This window comes from Sesamum indicum, linkage group LG13 (genome assembly GCF_026168435.1).
Source record: "Sesamum indicum cultivar Baizhima isolate 11 linkage group LG13, ASM2616843v1, whole genome shotgun sequence".
Classification (NCBI taxonomy): domain Eukaryota; kingdom Viridiplantae; phylum Streptophyta; class Magnoliopsida; order Lamiales; family Pedaliaceae; genus Sesamum; species Sesamum indicum.
Window position 1 is genome coordinate 11,241,288 of NC_142669.1, and position 11,986 is coordinate 11,253,273.

The window sequence follows — 11,986 nt, forward strand, 5'->3', positions numbered from 1 at the left end:
ACACTTAATAAATAACACCAGTTGTACGTGACACATTCGATGTATTTTCAAATAAAATTAAAATAACTAAATAGCATTTATTAATCACTTTTTTTCTAGAAAAACATGATATATAAAAATAATTATGATAAAAAAATAAATCATTTTTAAAGAGAATATCTGGAGTAGGAGAAAGAAAAGAAATATTAATTAAAAATAAATAATTATTTAAAGAAATAGAATTTATTACTTGTATGTAGCGGACGGAATACGGAAGTTACTGGGTGGAAAAAATTAAAAAGAAAAACAGCATACGAAAAATAAGAAAGACACTAAAATAGTGCTCTCTCTTAATACATAGTATAGATATTAGTAATCAAAACATGCTCGATTCATATGTAAACTTTAGATTTTTATTATATTTATTTAATTATACGAAGTAAAATTAAGAAGAAATGAATAACTTATAAGAATAATAAAAAAGTATTGATATTTTAAAGAAATGTTGAAATAATAAAGCCCCTCCCAGTTAATATATAGTATAAATATATAATAATTCGAAAATAGCAAAACACCTCGCACGTGCCGGGCATGGTGGTGCACGTGCAAGATTTTGTTGCACTGCACCAAGTCCACCACAGCAAAACCCACAAGCATGGAAGAAATGGACGTCCAGGATTGTTTGCATCCGGGGTCAAATTTTTCAAAAGGATGGCCCACAAAAGTGGTCCATGAGAGAACCAGTCATCTCCTGCCCACATCTTAATTAATACTAAACACACACACCACATACTAAACACACATAAAGTTTATATAAAGATGGGAAAGGGATTTGTGCAAGTCATAGTTTAATGAAAAGATCAAACACTTTGTTCCTCCCCCAATACACCCTTTATCTCCCTCCCACAATGATAATGACACCTCAAAAAAGGCATTTTAATTGTGTTGTGAGGCCCTCAATTGACCATTTTGCCCTCGAGTGCCGTTGGGCGAAAATAATTTTAAAAAATCTTTATTTATTTTCGGTTATTTGTTTAATAAATGTCATTCATCGTATGCCATCTTTTTTTAAAGAGTAATTATATTTTTCTTTTTTGAGGTTTGGTATAATGATATATAAACTCTTTGTAGTTTGGGGAAATTATATCTATGACGTTGAAGTTTGCTTCCGTCTAATAAATAAGTCCATTTACTAGTTGAAATTAATTGAATTTGCCGATATTAATAAAAAAAATGCAAACTGAATGAAAATTGATATTTACTCTCGATTCACTTATTTCTGATTTATTGCACGTTAAATAATTTTTTTTCCAACTGAGCTACCCTTATAACTAAACTCCTCACATGTTAACGCGTAAAAACGTATGAGGGTATTTTGGTTATAAAAAAATTATTTGACCTGTAATAAATTTGTAATAAGTCATGGGGGTAAATCTATATATTTTTTTTAATTTTTTTATTGATATCAACAAAATTTGTGAATTTTGACTAATCGGGAGACTTACTTATTAGATGGAAGCAAACTTCGAGAGTGTAAAATATAATTTCTTAAATTACGGAGGGAAGCAATATAATTCTCTCTTTCTTTTTTATAATGCATATGATTATATTATTACAGTAATATTTGCATAAATTAATTAATATATCAATATGTTCATTAATATTTTTTCAATAACAATAATGAAATAATTGAAAATTGAAATTATAAATTTTAATAAAATTATATACAGTTAAACAAATACCTATATATCTGGTGACATTCAATTGCTTGATTTTGTACTTGATCATGGAGCAATGACTATTTTGCCCTTGAGAGAAATAAATTTAAAAAAGGTTCAATTGTTTTGGCTTATTGGTTCAAAAATGTCATTAATTGTGTGCCATATTGTTTGTTGAAAATCTTGAGTAATTATTTTGGAAAGATAGGTAAGCATTTATGTTAATTATTATAGATAGATAAAAGACCAAATATTCTTGTTAGTCCCTCATCTTTATTTTTTTTATTTTATTTTTAGTCTTTTATTTCTCAAATATATTGTTATAATCCCTTATATTTTAAATAGATTTTACTACGGTCCCCTGATCGTTAAGTTTTAATTAAAGTTGATGAAATATTTCACTGAGAATGGTCAAATTGTAAAACTTATATACTTTAATAAATTGCCAATTATTAAAAAATATAATGTACTTTAATAATGTTATTTTTTATGACTAAACAAAAAATCAAAATATTAATCAAACAAATACTAATCATTCAGAAAAAAATTCAAATGCGATGAACATATTTTACTTCTAAGTATTAAAAAACAAAACATCAATCAAAGAGAATTTGCATGAATTTCAATTCACATTTTGTCTTTTTTCAGATTTTTTTTTTCATATTGATTATAATATTTTATTATTTCTATGATTTTTCTATCATCTTTATTTCTCAACATTTATGAGAGACTCGTTCTTCAGAAACTTATATTAAAGGTTAAATTCAAAAGGCATTGCGAAATTTAAAGAATTGAATATATTCAAGTCGTATAATTTATTAAATTTATTTTTTTTTGAAAAAAATCATAGTTGTTTTATTAATATTTTGATTTTATTTGGTTAACAAAAAACACTATTGCACTATATATTTTTTTTAGTTGTTGTCAAATTATTGAAGTATATAAGTTTTTTTTTTTTTTTTTGGCTTTCAATTTTACTTCTCATTAGTGGAATAGTCCATCCATTTTAATTAGATTAGGGACTATAGTGACATCTATTAAAAGGATGAGGGACAATTAGGGAGCATTTGAGAGATGATGGACTAAAATGAAATAAAGAGTATAAATGAGGTACTAATAAAGATATTTTAAATTTGAGAGACAATTATGTTGGAATGGGCATACATAGATTCATGATTCATCATTCAATTTCAACTTATTCCCCCCCCCCCTCCCCCAATAATTTTAACAAATAAAACTTTTGATCTATAATGCACTGACGCTTTAAACAATATTTGATGCAGTGTCCAACACGGATCCGATGGAAATAGTTTCGACATACATGTAACTGACAATACGAATTTACAAGTAAAACATTTAAATTTGCATTTATTCATCAAGTTTAATACAAGAAAATATGCTTGGAACGATGATTCTTACTAACAAGCTCAAGCCCATTGTATATGTATATTTACATGTTATAACTACAATTTATACGTTGTAAATAATTGTATCGGAATTTAGTCGTACCTTAAAAATATTATAAATTCAACTCTTTATATCCGTATCATATTGTATTTGTACCGTGCATGATCGACTTTGATATTCACTTATTATCAGAATAAAGAAATACATTTAATCTTTAAAATCCACAAACTGTGGATTTTAATCTTTGCATTCATGCAGCATCCTTCCTGTCTTTATTTGGACAATCATATTACAATATTAAGAGAAGGAATCGACAATGTACCTTCAACTGTTATCAATTCTATTTTTTTTCGAAAAAAGAAAAAAGTGTCAAAGTGTTGCAATTATCACAAACAGAAAAGGGAAAGAAAAAACATTTTGGGAAATGCGATTCCTTCTATTTATATATCTGATATACTGCAAAAACGGAAAACAAGGTAATGAAATCGCTTTTCAATTATAGAGTCTTAAATTTTCAAATTTACAAAAAAAAAATAAATGAAAAAGACATCACTTTAATAGCATATTTTCAATCTCAGAACAAGATTTGCAAAATCTCAATGCTTTATGATTACATTTTCAAAATTATTGTAATTAATTCCTAACTTTCTATGTACAAAAACTACGGGTTATTAAATTAAATATAAATAAGAGACGTCATCGATCTGAAATCCGCTAGTATAAGGATTGGTTTATTATAATAATAATTATTTATTTAATATAATAATAATTGTTAGTTAATTATTAAGATTTGGTGTTGATAATTAGTGAATTTTGTTGATAATAAAAAATTATTTATAATATAATTATAATCGATTCAGTAACAAAAAATAAATAAAAATTGGAGAATTAATTGTATTTTACTCCCCCTACAAACCCTTCATATGCAAAAAAGCGACTTTAAAAAGAATTTCATTGTCTTAGTAACAAAAATTTTTATTTGTCACAATAATAATTTTTGTAATTTTAATAGTGATTTAAAAATTGCTAATGACAGAAAGTTGTATTAAACAATTAGTGACACAACATAGCGGCGATCTAGTGATAATAAATAATTATTGGCAGTATATTGTGGCATAATTAAGTTGTTACTATAGATGTGTCATTAATTATTTATAATAACAAATTTTGTGAACAAAGTTTTTCACTAATATTTAGGATAAATTATAATGAGCTACCCTGAGATTTTTGACATAATTACGAATACTCCTCTTTTAAAAAATTATAAATACCCTTTTAATGTTTGATGAAATTATATAACTTTTGAATGGAGAGATGAAATCGTCAAGTTTTTTTTTATTATTATTTTTAAATATAAAAAAATTATAAAAACATCGAACAAGGTGAATGCAATTTTTTTTTAAAAAGATTGTAAAAAGTTGTCCACTTGATCTATAAAAAAATTTAAAATTGTAATTTATAGATAACAAGGGCATTTTGGTCAATTCACCACAAAAAGTGGATGAAAATCTAATAAAGATTAACTGATTGCCCTAGTTGTTGAACAACTGTTAAAATTAAAAGGTATTAATTTTTTCTCAAACAATGATAGGGTATTTGTAATTATGATAATTTACCATAATAATTATATAGTGTCAATATCAAAATTTTTCATAAGTTTAGAGGGTCACATTGCCTTTTTCATTAAAAAAAGTCTTTAAGTATTATTATTTTTTACAGGAATCTGTTGTATTTAACCCAAAAATGAGACGACATAGTGAAAAACAAGTGTTTTCATATCGGGTACAACATATATGATATATATATTTTATGAACACTAGACGTTATAACAGGTCGTCCCTACGTGCATATAGTAAATAATACCTCTACGTTTTAAAATATATTATACATAAAAACAGAATATATAAATCAATATATCACATTAAAAAAAATAAATATAAGTAATAAAAGAAAATTAATTTAAGAATACTATCGACAAAAAAAAATTAGTGTAGTGGTATCACAAATCATTATTTGTGAGTTAAAAAAATCTTTTTTTTTTAAATATTACTATAGATAAATAGTATAGACATATAGATAATAATAGAAATTTGAGTCGGGGGTAATTAAAAAATATATAAGAGATATTTTTGGTAATTCAAAAAATCAATGTCACATTATAAGTAATCACTCTTTATGCGTAAATGTAAGGTTTTTTTTATTAGATATATATATAAAATATTTCATTAAATAATATATATATGTGATTTAAATTTACCAAAAATATTTTCCCAAGTAAGATAAAAGAACATAACGTGGCCATACATTCTCAAAGCCAAACAACATTGTGGGTGCCATTCCAGTTCTGACGGTCAATCCTCACGACTCTCTGTGTGTTCACATTTCAATGTAAAAAAAAAAAAAAAATTACTATGAAGAAGTAAGGGGCAGATTTGTAATCTTAGTCACAAATCCTAGATTTGCTGTTCCCTCCTTACATCTAAAAGTTGACTCTCTCTCTCTCTCTCTCTCCTCTCTTTCTCTCTCTTGTTGCTTCATTTTTCTTTCCTTTTTCTTTTATTTTGGCCCTTTTCTTTTCGGGTTATTTCACTTCCGCCATTTATCTAATTTTCTTGCTGGAGCTATAAATGCAGTTCTCTGTGCACCTCATTTTTGCTTTCACTTTACTATTCTCTCTCTCTCTCTCTCTCTCTCTCCCCCTCTCTGTCTCTGTGGTTTCCTCCATTGCAAACCAAGCTATTCTTTTGCCAGCTTTTCCAATGTGCCTCTCTCTCCTCCACATTTACAAAACCCCACCTACCATTTTCACCCGACTCTGCCTTTATTAGGCATCTCCCAACTCTTTTAATTCTTTCCGCCATTAAAATAAGGCTCTGCTCACTTACAAAGATTAGATTTTTGTCTGGCATTGTTTTAGAAGAAAAGAAATTTGCTTTCCCATTTTTTGCATTATGTTATCGTTTTCTTGAATTCTCTTTGGCCCACTGCAGGCCACACCCCCTTTCTACTTCTAAACTACTCCTCTTCAGCTGCGTAACATTCTTTTGGGCTATTCTTGTTTTCTTTTATTTCCTTTCTTGGTTTTCATTTGGTGGGTTTTTTTGTTTGAATTTCATCTCGCATTGGGATTCTATGCTCTCTGAGCCTCTGTTGATACACGCAAAAATAGTGCCTTTTCTTTGCTTCTTTGGGTTCTCAAGGAAGAAGATCAAGGGGTTGAGTTCAGATCACTTGCCAAGGTGACTGGTTCTTCTTCTTCTTCTTCTTCTTCGGTTTGATTTTGGTTACGCTCCCATCTCTTTTATTTTGTCTATCTTTAATTTGCTTGGATGATAAGTCATTCTTGTTGTCATTTTGCTCTCTTTTAACCCCCCAAAGATTTTGATTTGGGATTTGGTGTGAATTGTCAATGTTTTGGGTTCAAGGGTATGCCATTCTGTTGGATTTCTGAAATACAATGACTTGTGTGATGATTTTGACTTTTACATGGTTTCTCTGAGGAAAAAGCTTTGTTTGATTGGTAAGTGTCTTGAACATGCGTGTGCCTGATGATCTGGTCACTGTTTTCCTGGAATGTATATGTAAATTTTATGCCTTGACATAGTAAACATTCACTGCCTGCTCTGGGTTTTCCATGCCTATGCTGCTTCTTGATTTGGTTGGGTTTGCTTTGGAACTCATTACATGTAGCAGTAATTAAATTAATACTATAAGGAATTCCTATGGGTGCTGGGACTGAATTGCCGAATTAGGATTGTGACGTTTGGTTTTTGCAGCAACTGCACTAGATACCGAGGAAGGTTGAGTCAATATGATTGATAATCAGAACTGCATTAGATACTGAGGAAGGTTCAGTCAATATGATTGATAATCTTCAATAGAGATTTATATTTTGTGCTTTATGGTTATGTTACTTGTTTGTGGGATCCAGGATTCGATGGATTAGTTCCTATCGAGAACTTAGGGACAGCAGAATTTCTCCTCACATCCAATTTGCAGAAGATGTCGTCCGGAAGTCTAAACGCTGAGTTATCGAAGAAATATGGGGGTATAAAATTATGGGTTCTGATCGGCATATCTGTTGGTGCATTTATAGTTCTAATTCTGGGGATCCTATCAATATGGGCCATGTTTCGAAGAAAATCTCGGAGAACCTTGGACAAGAACTCTCTTTGCCGAATCCCTAATGTTTCAAAGGAAATCAGAGTTGATAGAGTTGGGGATCAAAGCACAAATGATCATCCAGAAACTTTATTCTTGAATATAAATGATAAATCAAGTGATAAGAACTCAGAGAAGATAGTTCATTTGGGCAGGAGTAGATCAAGTGATGTTGATAATGTCAGTCAGTGCAGTTCAATATATCATCATGAAAGGGCCTGTAGTTCTCAGTCAGGAGAGGAAGGAAGTTCTGGTAATGCCAGAAAACAATCTTCTTTGTCGTATGGGCTCGTGATGCCATCACCATTAATTGGTTTGCCGGAAATATCTCATCTTGGGTGGGGCCACTGGTTCACACTTAGGGATCTTGAGAATGCAACAAATCGTTTCTCACCAGAGTGTGTTCTCGGGGAAGGTGGCTATGGAGTTGTTTATCGAGGAAGATTGGTCAATGGATCAGAGGTAGCGGTTAAGAAACTTCTTAATAATCTGTGAGTATCCATTTTTATGTTTAAACTTCTCTGAAGTTTGTCCACATCGTCATAAAGTGTGTTCATACTGTGTATAATCGAATGGCAAATTATGTTGCAGTGGCCAAGCAGAGAGAGAATTTAGAGTTGAAGTGGAGGCCATTGGCAATGTTCGACATAAGAATCTTGTTCGGCTTCTTGGCTATTGCATAGAAGGAATTCAGAGGTTAGCTTGTTTACTAGATAAGAGTTGATAATCAGGTTTTAGATCGTATGGCTTCTCGTTTTTATGTGGTTGTCAGATGTTAGATTTAATTTTTTATGTCTTTTTGTTGACTGTTTTTATTAATTCACTTTTCTTAGCTGTCATTGTTTTGTTTTTGTTTGAAGGATGTTGGTTTATGAGTATGTAAACAACGGCAACTTGGAACAGTGGCTCCATGGGGCAATGAGACAACATGGCACCCTAACATGGGAAGCCCGTATTAAGGTTCTGCTTGGCACTGCAAGAGCGTAAGTGGATTCTAACTAGACTCCAACTGTGAACTACTTGAAAATGCTTTTCTCTTTTTCCTATAAGCAACCAACTTTTGATAAAAATAATTACAAAGTCATCTTGTCTTGATAATTGTGGGCTGGAGACTTTCAACATTTCATACCGCCCAATTCGAAGTTTGTCCTTGCGATCTTCATTAATGATTCTTATTTCACATAGAGCATGCATGCCAATGAACAATTTGACACCTAACTCAAGCATGTTTAACAGCTATTGAAGTGCACCATCTGTCTCAGTAACATGTTACCTAAAAATTTTGACTTTGCAGACTTGCTTATTTGCATGAAGCTATAGAACCAAAAGTTGTTCATCGGGACATAAAATCTAGCAACATCTTGATTGACAATGAGTTCAATGCAAAAGTTTCTGACTTTGGTTTGGCTAAGCTCTTGGGATCCGGAGAAAGCCATATAACAACAAGAGTGATGGGAACATTTGGGTATGTCAGTATGTCTGCTTTTCATCTCCTTCGTCGCTTGTGTTTTTTTCATAATATCTTTTTAGTGCAGTTGGTATCAGTTAAGGATTTTCATAACTAGGTGTCCTTGTGGATTTCAGTTATGTGGCTCCTGAATATGCAAATACTGGCTTGTTGAACGAAAAGAGTGACGTCTACAGTTTTGGTGTTCTCCTGTTGGAAGCTGTTACTGGAAGAGACCCTGTCGACTACAGTCGTCCTGCCAATGAAGTACCATATTTACTTGTTTTTTTTTTCCTTTAAAAAATGGGAACGCATACCTCCAAGGACTGTGAGTGAGTAATCTTGCAAATCCTTCAGTAACAAGCAATAACGGTTTATGTGGCAGGTTAATCTTGTTGAGTGGCTGAAAATGATGGTTGGAAACAGAAGAGCAGAAGAAGTTGTTGACCCTAACCTTGAAGTTAAGCCGACGACTCGTGCCCTGAAACGTGTGCTTCTAGTTGCACTTAAATGTGTCGATCCTGATGCTGAGAAACGCCCAAAAATGAGTCAGGTTGTTCGGATGCTCGAAACCGATGAGTTTCCTTATCGTGAGGTGAGCTTTCCACCTCTAGCTTGGAGTTCATCTAAGCAATGTAGGTTGCTTGTGTTTTTATTTCTGCATGCTGTCTCTGTATTTTCCTTGATCATATGAAAGAAGTACTATAAACAGACGTATGAGCGTAATAAATTCATCGTGGTTGCTTCACCACTGAAATTCTTGTCATTGATGATAACATAATTTACAGTGGAGGATTTCTCCAATGCTCTTCAAAATGACTATTGCAACTCGCTGAAGTATCAAATGCTTGTGCATATATGGCGGCTTTTACACTGTTCTTCTCATGTCTTTCTTCTTCGTCGTTTTCATTGTAGCCTTACAATATCCGTGTCCCTAAAGGAGAAAAGAAATACCCACAATCGCAGTATCCAGTGAAGATTTTCTTAACTAACTATAGTTAGCACAATTGTGATATCCACAATGGCCAATTATTTCGTTTCTACTCAATTTTAACCGCTCAATTTTTTCCAAAATATGGATTATGTAATAGTTTGCCGTTACCATTTATGAACCTACTATTTAGTAGTTCTGGCGAATGTTTAAACCATCTTAATCAGATATAGGACATACACGGATTGAATCTCAGACAAATTGTTAGTGTTAACCTAAAAAGAACTTCTTGTCTGCCCTTAATTCAAGTAGAATAGGTTGTACTTACAACTAAGTCGAGAGTTGATTATAAAGCCCATTCTTATTGTCGTTTATTGTGTGGGTATCTCATTTTGGTCACTGTTATTAATGGGATTACCTGTCATTGTATTGAGTTAATTTATCTGTAACTCGAAGAACTTTCAATGGTTTATAGCCCTGAAACAAGCTAAAGGAAGGTTTGTAAATAGACTCATAACACTAGTGGTTTCATAATCTTCACCTGATTTCATCTTTGTGCTTGGAAGTTACATATGGAAGACGATAGATACTCGAAGATGAGATATAGCAAGAGTCGTATCTCAACTTCCCAATTTTCTTGTCTGCAGGATAGAAGGAGTAGGAGAAGCAGAACAACAAGCATGGATGTCGAATCTATGAAGGAGAGTTGTGGTTCAGCAGAGACGGAAAACAGGGTAGAGCCATCAGAGAGCCATACGTCTGAGACAAACAACGCGTAGAAAACTGACTTTGGGTGAATTCTTGCTTCTCACTCTGATTTCAGAGCTTTTAGTGACCCTCACTATGCTATTCACATTTTCAAAATTTGTTGTCGGAAAGATTCCTGCATGACCGAGTGATTGGAAAAATGATGGCCCAGTTTGAAATCTTGAATTATTGACAGCTCTGTTGTGGTTCCGGTTGTCGTCTAGTCCCAAAAGGACCGAAGAAAGGTATTGCACAGAGAGAGAGAGAGAGAGGCAAACTTGTTGCTTGTACAGGTGTTCTTTGGATCAATGGGCCATTTCTTTATAACATTATGATCATCATTCTTTTTCTCTTTGGTGTTCTTTCGACATTCCTGTTCTTGATATCTGACATGTTTTAACAGTTATGAACTAGCAGCAACTTCATCTAGCCCCAACTTTGTACTGTATCCATCTCTTCTGCTATCCTCTTTGTCTTAAGGCTGCCGCCATTGAAGGTCTGAAACTTTCAGAGAAAACCCTTTCTTTCAAGATATGTCACAAGACTTTTTGACAGATGAAGTATCCATCAATTATAAGTTTGGAATCGTTACAAAAATTATAACATTTTATTGTAATTAATTAGCATGATTAAAAATAAATAGTTGTAGTAAATATTCATTGACCACACAATCATATAATGTGTTGTTGGGTGTAATTTTTGCGAATATGATTAAAACATTTGTCATGGTAAATAAATTAAGTTTTTGTATTGTTTTTGGGTACAGAGAAACTAACAGAAAGTGGGGTGCTCTTACGGGTGGTGAAAGTGGGCATGATTTTTTTACGGGTTTAGATCCTTTTTTAAGGTAAATTGAAAAAAATGCTCATATATTGTGTTTAAAGTTACTATAATCTAATGTACTTACTTTAATATTATTTTTAATAATTTTTTATATTTTTCATCCCTCCTAAACAATAAATAATTTTATTTTTAAATATATTTATTTAGACATCAAACTACAAAAATGTGTATATATATTTTCTAAATTTATAATTAAAATTAAAAAATTAAATTAATATCACAACACAAGAAGTAATACTAAGTTTATTTTTAAAAAAATTAAATATTTATAATGTAAATAATAATGAACAATAACAATAATATTTTTAACTAATTTAAATTAATATTTAATTTAAATATATTTTAACATTTATATTATTTACTATAAATAATATATTAAATTTAAATTACTAATATATGGGTAGGCGCGGGGTGGGTGGGGTACGGTGGGGTGTGGCTGTGGTGGGTGCGGCGGGGGTGGTAGGCGATGGGGGAGGGGGGGCAGGGTTTGGTGGGGGTGGTTACAGATTTTTTTTTTTTTATTATTTTGAATAAAATAATAATTTAATTTTTATAATTAATAATATGTATAAAAATAAATTTATAAATTTGTTAAATCTTGACCTTTAATTTTTTAAAATCTAACGATTAAGATGAATTGATTTGATCTTACGGCTTTTATAAATTTAAAAAAGATCCAATGATCAATAAAATAATGAATAATATATAATAAATAAGAGCATAATAATTATTTTAAAAAAAAATTAATATCGT

General features: G+C 31.2%; 1 protein-coding gene across 3 annotated transcripts; it reads left to right on the plus strand.

The window, feature by feature from the left end:
* The first annotated feature begins 5,726 nt into the window (after positions 1-5,726).
* LOC105177061 (putative receptor-like protein kinase At2g42960) lies at positions 5,727-10,819 on the plus strand. Of its 3 annotated transcripts, XM_020698858.2 has the most exons (9): positions 5,727-6,343; positions 6,881-6,953; positions 7,036-7,756; positions 7,857-7,961; positions 8,126-8,248; positions 8,560-8,730; positions 8,850-8,979; positions 9,098-9,307; positions 10,291-10,819. In XM_020698858.2, exons 3-9 carry the CDS (start codon positions 7,107-7,109, stop codon positions 10,420-10,422), a joined length of 1,521 nt encoding a protein of 506 aa, XP_020554517.1. In that variant the 5' UTR covers positions 5,727-6,343; positions 6,881-6,953; positions 7,036-7,106; the 3' UTR covers positions 10,423-10,819. The 3 variants fall into 3 exon arrangements, with proteins under 3 accessions (XP_020554517.1, XP_020554516.1, XP_020554515.1); XM_020698857.2 differs by lacking the exon at positions 6,881-6,953; XM_020698856.2 differs by lacking the exons at positions 5,727-6,343; positions 6,881-6,953 and adding an exon at positions 6,363-6,624.
* Positions 10,820-11,986: the final 1,167 nt, after the last annotated feature.

Excerpts from the sequence above, each read along its gene's own strand:
- LOC105177061 (XM_020698856.2), top strand. The coding sequence starts at position 6,591 with ATGGTTTCTCTGAGGAAAAAGCTTTGTTTGATTG. Across the intron at positions 8,731-8,849 it reads AGAGTGATGGGAACATTTGG|TTATGTGGCTCCTGAATATG; the intron begins GTATGTCAGTAT and ends TGTGGATTTCAG. Across the intron at positions 8,980-9,097 it reads ACAGTCGTCCTGCCAATGAA|GTTAATCTTGTTGAGTGGCT; the intron begins GTACCATATTTA and ends TTTATGTGGCAG.